The following is a 14,235-nucleotide window of genomic DNA, read 5'->3' as shown; positions in this document are numbered from 1 at the left end:
AGTGTTTCCCAATATTCTTCACAACTATCACATTTTGACCAGGTGTAACTTCTCGTTAAGGTTAAGTCGGCTCATTTCTCCATTCCATATTCTAGCACAGCCATCCTCTTTGTTCCTAAATGGATATTTTTTTTAAAGTGTTATTTTGTGCTCTGTGCAATGTTTAGAACATGCATTGTTCATGCAGCAGTAGGCAATCATGATCCAAAATCTAATTGGTGTACAAAACTGGACGGCATATTGGGAACTCCAAAAAACAGGTCAGCCAATAGCGACTGCCATGACCAGTGATGAACATGCCATGTGGCCTTGAGGAGTGTAAATTTAGTACATTTTAATTTGTATGCCCAAACTAGCTCAGCACACAGAATGACTGTGTGATGGGTGAAGTTGACCTAAGTGTCTCTTTAAATCTGGATATTGATATAGTAAAGTGTTTTGGACAATCTCAGGGCTTTCTTCAACTGAATAGTAAGAAATGACAGTATAGATCAGCTGTAACATTGCCTTATCTAATTAGAAGTCCTTGAAACTGTTACCCAAATTGTAATGGAGGAGAAAAAGTAATTTGGTCACTATCTGCTTTGCTTTCCTACTTTAAATAATAGCTGTAAATTCCTACACACTATACCAGTGTGCATGTATGTTTGTGAACTAACTTTATTTTTTTGTTGTTGTTGTAGTCCTTACAAGGAAATTGCACTCCTGTAAATGGTCAATTTTAGGCATATTTACAGATTGCTAAATGTTTGTGTCATCTAGCATTCCAGCATTTCCCTCTTATGGGTCAAACTCGAATGCACTGATCTTCGCTATAAGTCAATGCACTTCGTTAGACTAGGAGGTTATAGACATCACCTGGTCTTTCTCATTCTACCACAGCATTAAGTCTGCTTTTGCCATTACAGTATGGTTGATCAGTGAGTTCAGTGGACTTAACTGAGGTTTTCTTTTTGGGCACTGTTTGTTTTTGTTTGTTTTGTTTTTTCCCCCAGAGTGACCTGGTCCTTTATCAACAAAATGCAAAGTTATGTCAAGGTCTTGAGATTTGTTTTGAACTCATAACCTGTGTGTATGCATTGTCAAATATGTAAGTCATTCTGATTCATTGCCACAAAGCTCGGTCAGTTAGTTACTAATGTTTTGGTTAATTAAATGGTGATTTAAGCACAATGAAAAAAAGTTTACATTGCCATTGAAGTGAGTTTGCAACTTGCTTTTTAATTTTTATTTTTTTTTTTTTTTTTTTTTTTTTTTTTTTTATAAATGGTTTTAATTTTTGGTTGTAAATATCTTTTGTACAGTGTATATTTCTTTTTTTTTCTTCTGGTTCTTATAAGGGCCATTTTTACAGAATAAATGACAATACAACATCTAGTCTCAAGTTTGTATTATTTTGAAATCTTTATGAATTGAAGTGTTTTTGTAATTTCAAAGCTGCATGATACTGGAACTATGTACCCATTGTGGCAGGCAGTCTTTTTGGACCTTCACCATGCGACAATAGTTTTGTTACCAGTTCAATTGGTGGACAAAGGAATACTGTTTGCAGTCAGCCCCGGTCTATATAATGTGAATGAAATTTTCCAATGATAACTACCAAGATTAAAATGACTAAATTTAGTATTTGTGATGTCAACGTGGTGTCCTCCGAGAGGTGACCTGCTTCATGTAAAATAAGACCATTGGTATTACAACTATTATTTCATTTGCAACTTAAATGTAAAATGCATTATCAAAAATCCTTATTGTTGCCTACCTCACAAGTTTATTACTAATTTCATGTCTGTATATGATTGAAGAGTTTCTTTTATGCTTTTGTTGAACATTTTATTAAACATTTGTTTAGACTAATAAGACTTTTTAGTCTAATGAGGAAAAAATACTGAGACTACCTTTACTTTTACATAGAAAAACTTTTAATTATATGTTTGTGGAGAGGGTTAAATGTAAAGAAAACGGATAGAAAGCAACGATTTAAGTGCGAAATCATCCGCTTTCACCGTCCACCTCAGAATAACCCTCTCTCTCCAGATTGAAAACTGGTTGTTGTCTCGGTCGTAATTGGCCGTTTCGGAGGCACATTGTCCGTTGCTTTTGAGCTCGCAGGTGTACGTAGTAAGCCACTGAATCCGGAGAGGCTCCCTTGGACCACTTTGTTCTCTTTTCTCGCTTCCCGCTGTGCGGAAAATTAGCGTTGCCGTCGTTTCTCCCCGTTTTCTCCTCGGGTTTAACCCCCTCAACCCCTAATGTCATTCTCATGAAAATGTAAGATCTCGCTGCGGCTAATCGGAGGACGAAGGGAGGGGAAGAGCGTGTACTTTACATTTAACTTACCCTGATAACAGTTCAGGCGTGTTCCCAAGTTAGATGAAGTAAATCATTATCCATTATAATAAAAAAAAAAATTAAAGGAAGAAAATTAAGCCCACGTTGTTTGGCGTATCGTCAGACGGCTTGTTGTTTGGGGGGTTAAGAGGGCGACTGTGGGTGTCTAGATGGGTGGGGGTGCTGGATGCTCTGCTGAGAAACACAGAATCACTTAGCAACGAGCACTCAGGCTTCAACAAACTGTTACCATGGTAAATTGTTGGGTTGCCAGTTTGCAAGCCTAAAGCCAAAATTCGATGTCAAGGAACTGACTGAATGAGCACGATATCTGTGGTATGCTTTAAGCTGATTGACTTGCTAAGTCGCGTTTTTATTATTACCATTATCATTTAAAAAAAGTTTTAAATCAGTTGACAGCTATTTCGTCATAAACCCGGAAACGAGATTAATGGTTGCTGTGGAAACTAGGGGGTGCGTAATATTTACATGCATTCCGAGGAAGCCGCTCCCCTCCTGCACGCACACACGCACAGCCTTCACTCCCCAACAGGTGAAATAAAAACTGATTATATGAAGAACCTGGGGATTATGGGTATGACCTGACAAATTTCCTGTAAAAATGTTATTAGATTTTATTTCATTTCAATTATGCAAAGGAAATGCAATGTATATAGCCTAGGCCTGTGTGTTTCATATCAGTTTCATTTTTGTCCAGTGCCAGTTTAAATGTTAAAAAACACTATTTTTCTCACACTCATGCTGTTTTGTTGTCTGTGTGTTTGGTTTATGGCCATTATGATTGTCTTAAAATGTCTTAAGCAGTGTTATTCTTCAGTTTTTGTTTTCATTTCTGTTACACAGAAAAAACACCAGCTTGGTTGACATGAGGGTGAGTAGATAATGTCATCATTTTCATTTTTGAGTGAGCTATTTTCTTCAAGCAGGCTCTATGCTTACATTTAATTTTCAATCAGTCCACAGGCCTATATCAGAACATGTTTCATCACTCGCTTGTACGATGACTTGTCAGTCTTACCTCAGACGTTGTGTATGCACAGGTGACTGAGTGGGCGTAAATTTTTCTTCCTTTTTTTTAACCGAGCCGCTACGGTTGGTTGAAATGCCACCAGGGCTGGATACACGGATGCGTGTGAGTCAGCTAAGACGAGCACTGCCTGTCACGCAATAACAGGAGGGTGGCCAGACTCATGCGATAACAGTCAATGTTGTGTCTGCCACACGTCAAATGTGATTTTATAGGCTAATAATATGAAAGCTGTTTAAACAGAAAAATCTGTTTGTGTACACTTTACACAACATATGTTGTGTTGTGTGCACAGACAAACAGTAGCCTGTAAAAAGTAAAAGACAAGAGAACACAACAAGGTAAAGCAACAAATCTGCACAGCATAGGCTCGGCACGTTTCTGCCAAATCTATCAACATCCTGTATCTTGAGCTTTTAAAATCAAGATTTGGATGCTATGCTAAGTTGGTGTAGGTGTGTAGATACCTCATAAGTCTTTCACTTTATTCATTCAGAAGGAAATGAAACAAATGGATTTCATCTTGTCAACAAAACATATACATCAAAAGACTGGCATAAGGCCAAAGCAGTAGTCTACCTGTCTGCTTAGCTCATAGTTGGCAGTGTCCACAGCAAAATTAGTTTTTTTGGACAAGGCAACTAAAATACCCCTATTAATTAGGGTTTTTTTTTTTTTTTTTTTTTTTTTTTTTCATAATGAATTTTAAAAAGCTGAAGAGGAAGTTAAATATAATGAGTTATTACTTCAACTTAGTCTCAGCAAACCCAAACTTTTAATAGGGCCAGTTTTACACAACACTGTAAAGTGATTGAAACTTTAAAAGACTAAATGCTGCAGTAAAATGGTTAACAGTAAGTTCCCTTATTATATACGGGAAAACAGTAATGGGTCTGTTCTGTTAACTGTACCAAAGCAATCTTATTATTTAAAGGGAAAAAAATTATACATCCCAGAATTCAACATATTTGTTGGGGTTTTAAATAATTGTGTTTCTCAATAGTTTTGTTATCAGTTATGTATATTAGGGTTTTATGTTACATCCTATTGTTCAGTTAATGTTTATTGCATTTTAGTTTTAGTCTACTTTGTTATTATAGTGGTTATCAGTATATAGTGCAAAACTGGTTTTATTAGTAGCATGGCCTTGATAATTCAGCAGAAAAGAGCTGTTGGATTTACCAGTTTAAAATTTACAAAAATTTAAAATTTTATGCCGTTAAATCTGCAGGCAGTTTTTTTCTGTACAAACTACAGGACTTTTTTAACAGTATAAGGGGAAAAAAATCAATGCATTTGATAAAAATAAAAAATGTTGAGACCCCAGGTCAAAGCCCACCGTTCTGAGCAGCCGTCACAGGCGTTGATGGAGCACGTGTACATTTCTGCCAGGTTAATGTGGTTAATAGAGGAAGCATTTGCGCAGCAATGAAAGAGTGATTGACAGGTAACACTAATGAGTGCACCACACCCCGGGCAAGACTGGTCTTGCAGCAAATCGAGGGAGAGCAAGGTGGGGTGAAACAGAGGCAGAGTGAAACAAGATACTCAGGATTACTATTTCCAAAAAGATAAATCCATCACCTGTGATTGTGCATGCAAAGTTAACATACAATGTTAGTAGGCATACCTATGATGTTATATTGTCTATACTTTGATAAAAAGCTGACAGCTAAAGATGTTTATGTTTAGAGTCTCTGACAAACCGGTCTGACACATGAAATCTGCCGTTATAGGCTGGATGGGGCATTTGTCAAGCACCCCACACAGGTGGGGAGGTGGTGGTGTGTAACGCTGATTAAAAGATATAGATACGGGAAACAGTCTCCTCCTCAGGTGAGGTGAGACAAGACCAGGGGCCAAACTTTGAGGGCTTCCCAACAGACCTGAGAGAAAAAAAAGCTGCGTAATCCAACATTTACACAACATTTTAATGATACATTCATTTAACTGTCAAGAAAAAAAAAAAAGACTGACCACTCTCTAACTAACTAACCCTCTTTCTTTACTCCACTGAATATTACTGACAGTTATATATGCTACTATATATATATATATATATATATATATATATAGTTATATACGCTACTATATAAAAGTATGATTTTTTAATGATTTTGTAATAAGTATTTATGTTCACTGCATTTATTATGCTTGCTGCATTTATTAATTTACAAAAAGGTAATATTGTGAAATATTATTACAATTAAAAATAACTGTTTTCTATTTTAATATATTTAAAAATGTCTTTTATTCCTGTCATGGCAAAGCTGAATTTTTTTGACATGATAATTTAGAAATCTTTCAAATGTGCTGATTTGATACTCAAAAACATTTCTTATTATTATCAACATGGAAATTGGTTGAGCTGCCATAAAACCATAAATTTTTTAAGAGGCTACCTCTGGGCGATTCATGATCAGGAAGATCTTGAACCGTACGCTCACGCTAGAAAACTACTAACTGGCTAAAATGCTTCATTTGACTTTTTGGAGAACATCTACTCTTCCCTGTGGATTACCTCTGACCTACTTTCTGTAAAATCTTAATTTCTGCATATTGAATTTTAGAATATTGAATTAGATTTTCCGAATTTCCTCTTCATCTTGAAAACTTGAAGCTGTATTTTTACAAATTTAGATTTTTGCAGTCTAAGAAAAAAAAATGGCTGTTTGAAAATACATGTTTATAAAACTCTGCCATATAAATATTAAGTTGTGTTAAATTTCAAATGTTTAATATTCAAGTTAAAAAAAATCTAATTTAGAACTGTTAAATGCCACATAATATTACAGTTTTGTTAAATGACACTTGCCAATAATTCAAATTTACACAATACAAATTCAATTAGTTTTGTCATATTATAAGTTCCATAAAATGTCACTTTTGATCACTTTAATGCATCCTTGCCGAATTAAAAAAAAAAAAACATAAAAAAAATATAAAAAATGTTCTGACCCCAAACTTTTAAATGGTTGGGTAAATAAGGGTATTTACACTTAAATGCTATTCATTGGCATCTCTTGCTATCTTTAACTGTAATTTTTAAAAACAAAATTAATTCACTGTCTAAACATTCTATTTGATGAAAAGGGATCTGATGAGCATTGACAGTAGGTGTGTTGACATGAACTGTGCCTAGCCCTGCTAGGCAAGAATAGCCTGTTGCAGTTGGGGGTGGAGTTGAGAAGAGAGCCATCAGATCAGACACCTTCTGCTTTTTGCAGTGTCTACGGGAATAACACTTCCTACATGAAAGCAAACAGAATGCTGTTACTGAATTGACTCTGTAAGTTTAAGTAGAATGTGCAGGCAAAATTTTAAGCATTTACTGAAACATGAGCAAGCCTACATTATGAACACAACCAAAGAAATCATGCAGAAAATATGTCTTTAGAGGAACTTACAGAGGAACCTAATCTATTATGCTTCACTTTATGGTTCACATATATGAAATCTCGAAATCTCTTAAAAAATTGAACAATTAACAGAAACAGAATATATTTCTTCTTCTAGCCAACTTTATGACACTGAACTCTCTCTGTTGTTATTTAGAATTTGTTTTTGTGATAATTAATTATGTGGATTCCACTACCTATTTATAAAGGATAAGCCTTTTGGGGAATGAATGGCTATAATTTCTTTCTTTTTTTATGATTTATAACTGTATTGTTTCATTGTTTTTTTGATTTTTCTCATACACATTTTACATCACACATCAATTCTTAGTTTAATTTTAGTCTCAGTAAAATAAAGGCTCAAAAAACCTATTATCAGTTACATTACTGTTAGTTAATCAAAGATGTCATTTGAAATTAAATGTATGCTTGTAAATAGATTGCCAGTATTTACACTAAATTAGATGTAATATTTATTCTAAGTCATTTTATAAACCATTTTTGCATAAACAATGTGGTCTTAAATAGAACTCTATAATTTGAGCTTATATTTGAGAAATTATTGGCTGTTCCCGTTTTAACTGCTTTTGATATTTAGATAAACACTCTCATTAGATGCCTAGCTTATCTTTCTGCCATTTGCATTCAGCCGATCTGTCTGAGTGCACCATTGTTCTAGCAGTACTTTGTAAATTCTATTTATGTTTGCCTGCTCTGACATTGTTGATTTTCTTCCCTCTGTACATCTAGAAGACAGAACAACCAACTCTGCTAGACCCACAGGAGACTCATTGCTACAGTTACAATGGAGCAGAGAGAATTAAGCACATAAGAAACATGAGGTACGTAGTACAAGTAACTGCAGTGAGGGATTGTGTGTTTTAAGTAGCATTGAAAATGACAGATACTATACTATATACAAAAAAACAGAGCACTGATCCAGATATTCAGTGCTTTTTAAAACAGCACAATTAAATATCAGCAGCCCTGGGAGAATTAAAGTCACATCTGGCTTGACGGGCTTTATTCGTCAACATTTAACCACATTTTTGCTTTTGCAAAAAAGAAAGAAGTCATCCAACTCTTTGTAGTCAGTTAAATCATTCTTTTTATTAGGATTTCAGGCTACCTGATTTCAGACTTCTTGAGTTGGATTTGTAAAATAGCAACTGAATAGTTTCTGAAACAGAACCAATACTGCCAGTATCTTCCCAAGCTTTCTACTTGACATACTTTACTTCTCTTTAAAAAGGGATGACAGATGGAGACTTTAAAGACTGACACAAGTTATTAATGAAATAGCTAGTAGGGTAAAGGATTCCAGTGGAGAAAACTGATAGCAAACGTTATTTTTATCGATTCTTTGCCGCTCTCTGGTGGTACAAGTATGTATCACAATTCATCAATTTGAACTGTCCATTATGGATAAATGCAAAAACACAACTTCAAATAAGAATAAAACAGTTTATTTATTAAATTTATTTTCTGCAACTGTTTGTGTCTTTTTTTAAAGCCTTTCACACAACAAACACTACAAATCATCTGATGGAAATGTTTTACTCAATGGTCAAAAGTACACTGCAACTTTAGATTAAAAAAAAAAAATTTTTTAAATCACAGCCATTTGTAATATTTCATTCATGAAATAAACTAACAATGAACAACAGATGTTCACAAGCAAAAAAGGAAAATCAATTCTCAAATGTAATGTGTGCAAATATGCAATTTCCATCATTCAAATGAAATTTTCCTTTTACCTGCAGACAGCTTGAAACTTACTTTTGATGGGTGAATATACTACCATCTACAAAAAAAAGTGCTTTGACATGAATTTCTCTTATTTTGCCAAGTTCCCATTAGTTGCGATGACACTCAACAGCGTGGCTACATGTACTATTGCATGACCATTGCAATTTAAGAAAGACGACAGTAATTGATTCACTAGACTCTATACATTACCTAAAGATAAAACATTTTGCCAAATACAACAGAATGTGTTTTCTAGCAACATTAGCATTTCTAGGTTCTGGAAGACTTTGTAAAATAGTGTCCATATGGTTGGATTTGTCTACGCAGAACAAAAAACGAATGATCCCTTGTGGGGATAACATGTTCTACTAGGGCTGCCTTCAGCATGTGATAACATTTTCATATGTGCACTTTTAAAGTATTTTGGTCATTTTTACAATTCTGAAATTAATATTTACAAAAATCTTGACAGACTTTTTTTTCACAGATTTGTTGTTGAATTCAAAATGGCTACATGGATTTTAGGGAATATTCAGTGAGCCAGGGTAAAGTGAACAGCACGACAGTATGTCAGTAATAATACACAAGGTTTTAATATGGATTAATTCCAGAATACTATTGACACTACTCCCTTCCCTGAGCTAAAAAAAAAAATGGTCCAATGAATGAAAAAGCCCATTACCATAATAAGGGGGAAAAATTATAATTATAGAAGGACCCCTCACCATACTGGCTTTTAGTCACTTCCGGGCACCTGGAATACGTCAATGTGTGCATTATACAATGTTTTGTACCTGCCTTTATATGTTATGTATATGTGATATATTAACAATAAATGCTTTTAACAAGTGACCAAGGGACAGAGCTTAATTTCACAAGAACCGTCATTTTGATTAGAATACATCTTATTCCCCAATCGGCTGTCCGGTGCACTTTGTCAACCTGAGTGGTCTCTGAATTTGCCTGTTGTTAGGATCTACTCAGTCTTCTTCCTGAGGGCAGGGCTGCTATTCCAGTAGTAGAGGACTTGAGCTGCGATCACACCATTACAGAAAGAAGAGATGATGTAGGTGACAGCCATGAGGGAATCTCCCGTTTCCTGTACAGAGCACACATTAAAATGGGCATTTATTAATGGAACTATGTCACCGTTTTGAAATTAACACGAAATCCAAAGAGGACCATAAATAGTTTTCACTAACATTAAATATCAGATATTAAGTATTTTTTTTAAATTATTTCATTCAGCAAGGAAACATTAAATTAATCAAATTAGTTAGAGAAGATTTTTATATTGTTCCAAAAAATCTCAAATACAGTGGGGACAATATTTATAGTTTTTCCACTTAGAAAAAAAATGAAGGGTCTGTAATTTTTTGGTAGGTTTATTTTAACATATAGAGACAGAATACCAACCAAAAGATCACAGGTCATGGAGTGGCCGAGCCAGTCTCCAGACCTTAATCCTATAGAAAATCTGTGAAGGGAGCTGAAACTTCGATTTGCCAAATGAGAGCCAAGAAACCTTAAGGATTTAGAGAGGATCTGTAAAGAGGAGTGGATCAAAATCCCTCCTGAGATGTGTGCAAACCTGGTGACCCACTACAAAAAACTTCTTACCTCTGTGCTTGCCAAAAAAGGGATTCTGTACCAAGTACCAAGTCATGTTTTGCTTGGGGATCACATACTTATTTCACTCACTGAAATGCAAATCAATTTCTAATCTTTATATAATGTGTTTTTTCTGGATTTTTTGGTTTGTATTCTGTCTCTATCCATTAAAATAAACCTATCATAACAATAACAGACCCTTCATTTCTTTGTAAGCAGGGGATCAAATAAATATTTTCCCCACTGTAAATGCTGTTGTTGAAATTTCTATTAATCAAAGAATCTTCTAAAAAATCTAACCGGGTTTCCACAAAAATATAAGACAGAACAACGGTTTTCTAATTTGGTAATATTAAGAAATGTTACTAGAGCATCAAATCAGCATATTAGAATGATTTGTGAAGGACCATGGGACACTAAAGACTTAAGTAATGGCTACTAAAAAAGAAAACAACTTTACATTTTAATTTATAATAATATTTCACAATATTGAAGTTTTTTTTTTTTAAGCAAATGGAGTCTTAGTGAGCATAAGAGACTTCTGTCCTCCAAAATATTGCATGTAGGGCTGTCAAATGATTAATCACGATTAATCACATCCAAAATAAAAGTTTTGTTTACATAATATGTGTATACTGTGTATATTTATTATGTATATATAAATACAAACACATGCATGTATATATAAAAATATGTTATGTTTATATATTAAATATATTTATATATAATATAAAATATAAGAATATAAATATATAAATGTATATACATGTAAATATTTTCTAAATATATAATTTATGTGTATGTATTTATATATACATAATAAATATACCCTGTACACATACATATATTATGTAAACAAAACTTTTATTTTGGATGTGATTAATCGTGATTAATCATTTGACAGCCCTAATTGCATGATATCTCATTATAGTGGTTTTACCTGCACTGTAGTGAATATGCGTGCTAAGGAGCCTGCAAACAGCAGAAACACTGAAATAGCTGACAGTTGTCCAGTGTGGCCATTTCTGTAGTTGGTACCAGCCTGAATTAACTGAAGACACAGAGAAAATTGGACACATTACATGAAATATATATTTCTGCTGGGTCAGTTGTTGAACAGCATTGGTGTTTTATCTCCAGCTTACTCGTCCAAAGATAATGGCTGGCATATTAGAGGCTTGCATGGTAGTAACGACAGACATTGGTGTCACAGGAGATAATATGACTGCCAACAGGCCAAAGTAGACTGCCAGAAACCCCAAACCTGCATATAATCACAGCACAGTCAAAAGGTACATCAAACTTTTACATTTAAAATGAATGAAAGCAGCAGTTTTTGTTTGTTTGTTTTAAAACATACCTTTGATGGTGTTTCCTCCATAGTGCTGTATGAGGAAACCAATGGTCACAGTTTGAATCATGAGGAAAAGTGCCTCACCCCAGGAACTGTCAAAAATAATCACAGTAAAACATGTTATATGTAACCATGGACCACAAAACCAGTCATAAGGGTCTTTTTTTTATATAGGATAGGACATTATTAGGCAGAGATACAACTTTGAGGGTGCAAAAAAATCTAAATATTGAGAAAATCACCTTTAAAGTTGTCCAAATGAAGTTCTTAATGCATATTCCTAATCAAAAATAAGGTTTTGATATATTTACAGTAGGAAATTTACTAAATATCTTCATGGAACATAATCTTTACTTAATATATCCTAATGATTTTTGGCATAAAAGAAAAATCAATAATTTTGACCCATACAATGTATTGTTGGCTATTGCTACTAATATAACCATGCGACTTAAGACTGGTTTTGTGGTCCAGGGTCACATATACTTATGTGTTTAGTAACCAGTTTCCCCTTTGATGTTTGATATTTATAAATGCATGGTGTTTGTATAGACAAATGTGTACCAGACTTATGAAAGCACAATTATGTAAAAGTGTCACCATTGATTTACCTGAAAGGAAAGCTGTTGGCAATACTGTAGGCCATGGTGCCTGTGATAGCAAAGAGCTCCAGTAGCACAGAGTTAAAACTCAGTCCCTCAGCACTTCTGGCACCAATCAGCTTCAGAATCTGAGGTAGTTTTACTATGAAGAAACATAAACAAAATATCAGTATTAGAAGAAAATAGTTTGGGTTTGTGTGTGTTGTAAAGATGAAGAGGGAGTCTTTTCATACCTAACACAGAACCAAGAATGATCCCAATGCCCAGGCCTTTGCTGATTACAATCTTCAGACAGTCCACTAAACAGAATCACAAAGAGGAACTCGGGAGTCAGTCTTCGATGTGACTTGTAAGTGGTTGCATGTGAAAGTTTAGGCACATATTTTTAATGCAAGTTACACAGCAAACATTTAAAACAGACATTATTATTATTACGCTTGACATGCATTAATTAAAACCAAAAGAATCGGAGGTTTTAAAAGCTTTTACGGAAACCCCCGATAATTACCGAGGACATACTAAAAGCTATCCAGTAAGAAACTGACATGTATATGGTTCCGCCTCCTCTAACAAGCGCGAGGCAGTGAAGCTGACGAGGTTTAATACAGACATAACATAATAAAACACATTTACAGCTCAGAGGACCGCTCAATAGCTATGTTTCATATTTTGTATGATAGATGATCATAACTTAAGACTAATTTGAAATAAATAATATCTCCCCTAAGGTCGACACAAAGCGAATAATGCAGTTACTACCAAAGCTGCCAAAATGACAGGTTTTGCACAAGAGAAAAATCCACTTTGTCATTGAATCGATTTAAGTAACTTATACAAGCAAATAAGCTTGTATAATAACGTCCATTTATCTATCTATTTATACGTTACTACTAAACGGATAAAATGTGAACCTACCGTGCAGAAGATTGAACTGTAAAAAGAACTCGTCGTAACATTTTTCTGGCATTAAATAATTAACCAGAATATCTTTGAAAGGATCCATGAATGATGTTTCTACAACTGCTTCCGCCATGATGCAAACGTCAATTCAAGTCACGTGATGTCGTACGCTACTTTAACTCTTCCCCTTTATTTATGGAAACTCTTCTAGTAACTTATGATTAAAGAGAGTGGTGGGCCAAAATATTACTTAGTTATAATGTAGTATTATTATTGTTGTATTATGATTACTAGTATGTCTATGAAGTGTCACTTCGTTAAAAACTAGTCTATCCTCAGGGACGTTCCGTCAAAGTAGAAGTTCAGATGTACTATTTCTTTAGTCACCGGACCACAAACTATCCTAGTAGACACCGGGGGCCCGTGGGACCGAGACTTTCTCGTCGCATTTCAAGCTCAAATAGTTGCAACTCTTGCGTCAACAGAACAGGGTGGTCAATGCACCACCGTTTCCGTTTAAAAAACGTTTTGCACGGTTTTGTCGGGGCTCAACGCAGCCCTGGTGAAGGGAACATCGGAGGGGACAGTCCTTGTTGCTGGAGACTTGTTTGAACGTTGCCATGATGAAGATTCATGGAAGGAGCTGAACGAGAATCCAAAAATACAGGAGACCAACAGACAGATGGCGCTGCAGATTGCTGATGTGGACATCCCTGGACATGGGCCCATTATTCAGAGTGTTTACATGGACATCAGTAATCTAATTATTTACCTTATTTTTATTTATTTTATTGAATCACTCAAATGTGATTCAATAAAATAGCTGTGGGGGTGAACACAAAGAAAAAGAAATACAAAATCAAAATGAGACAAAAAAAAAAAAACACAAAAATATATAAAAATTTACACACACAAAAACACACAAAACATCTCTCTTTTATAACATATTTAAAATATATTATATATATCTCCAAAAAAAAAAAAAACAATTTTATAGAATTGCCGTACTTTTATTTATGAATACTAAACTTTGCCAGCAAAAGTAATAAATTAATCAAATAGTATTCCTTATGGAATGTCATAAGTGAAAAAAACAAATAAAACATTTTCAAAACAAAGCTGAAAGCTGGGCATGATAAAATTTTCTTACAAATGAGCAGAAATTTGCCCAAAAATTGTCTGAGTAAGGACAACTCCAAAATAAATGAAAAAATGTTTCTATATGTAGGCCACAAAATGTACATA

The 14,235-nt window shown here is 34.4% G+C and overlaps 2 protein-coding genes and 1 long non-coding RNA gene across 3 annotated transcripts; 2 read left to right on the top strand and 1 right to left on the bottom strand.

Annotated features, from left to right (window-relative positions):
* Nucleotides 1–21: 21 nt before the first annotated feature.
* Nucleotides 22–7,922, top strand: LOC109058007. Its single transcript, XR_006155168.1, has 3 exons — nucleotides 22–2,881; nucleotides 3,193–3,220; nucleotides 7,525–7,922. It is a non-coding gene; the product is annotated as an uncharacterized LOC109058007 (long non-coding RNA).
* Nucleotides 7,923–8,224: 302 nt separating this feature from the next.
* On the bottom strand, nucleotides 8,225–13,162 carry mpdu1b (mannose-P-dolichol utilization defect 1b). Its single transcript, XM_019075223.2, has 7 exons — nucleotides 13,006–13,162; nucleotides 12,324–12,389; nucleotides 12,100–12,232; nucleotides 11,495–11,580; nucleotides 11,280–11,398; nucleotides 11,075–11,185; nucleotides 8,225–9,622 (listed from the first exon to the last, which is right to left on the bottom strand). The coding sequence occupies exons 1-7, from the start codon at nucleotides 13,121–13,123 to the stop codon at nucleotides 9,500–9,502; spliced, it is 756 nt and encodes a 251-aa protein (XP_018930768.1). The 5' UTR covers nucleotides 13,124–13,162; the 3' UTR covers nucleotides 8,225–9,499.
* Nucleotides 13,163–13,185: 23 nt separating this feature from the next.
* Nucleotides 13,186–13,854, top strand: LOC122137823 (metallo-beta-lactamase domain-containing protein 1-like). Its single transcript, XM_042726822.1, has 3 exons — nucleotides 13,186–13,200; nucleotides 13,349–13,474; nucleotides 13,511–13,854. Exons 1-3 carry the CDS (start codon nucleotides 13,186–13,188, stop codon nucleotides 13,811–13,813), a joined length of 444 nt encoding a protein of 147 aa, XP_042582756.1. The 3' UTR covers nucleotides 13,814–13,854.
* The last annotated feature ends 381 nt before the right edge of the window (nucleotides 13,855–14,235 follow it).

This window comes from Cyprinus carpio, chromosome B7 (assembly GCF_018340385.1).
Source record: "Cyprinus carpio isolate SPL01 chromosome B7, ASM1834038v1, whole genome shotgun sequence".
Taxonomy (NCBI): Eukaryota; Metazoa; Chordata; class Actinopteri; order Cypriniformes; family Cyprinidae; genus Cyprinus; species Cyprinus carpio.
The sequence above is the reverse complement of the archived record's forward strand: the minus strand, read 5'-3'. Positions and strand labels throughout refer to the sequence as shown.

Excerpts from the sequence above, each read along its gene's own strand:
- mpdu1b (XM_019075223.2), bottom strand. The coding sequence starts at position 13,123 with ATGGCGGAAGCAGTTGTAGAAACATCATTCATGGATCCTTTCAAAGAT. Across the intron at positions 12,233-12,323 it reads CATTCTTGGTTCTGTGTTAG|TAAAACTACCTCAGATTCTG; the intron begins GTATGAAAAGAC and ends GTTTCTTCATAG. Across the intron at positions 9,623-11,074 it reads GCATATTCACTACAGTGCAG|GAAACGGGAGATTCCCTCAT; the intron begins GTAAAACCACTA and ends TGCTCTGTACAG.
- LOC122137823 (XM_042726822.1), top strand. Across the intron at positions 13,475-13,510 it reads TTGCAACTCTTGCGTCAACA|AAAACGTTTTGCACGGTTTT; the intron begins GAACAGGGTGGT and ends GTTTCCGTTTAA.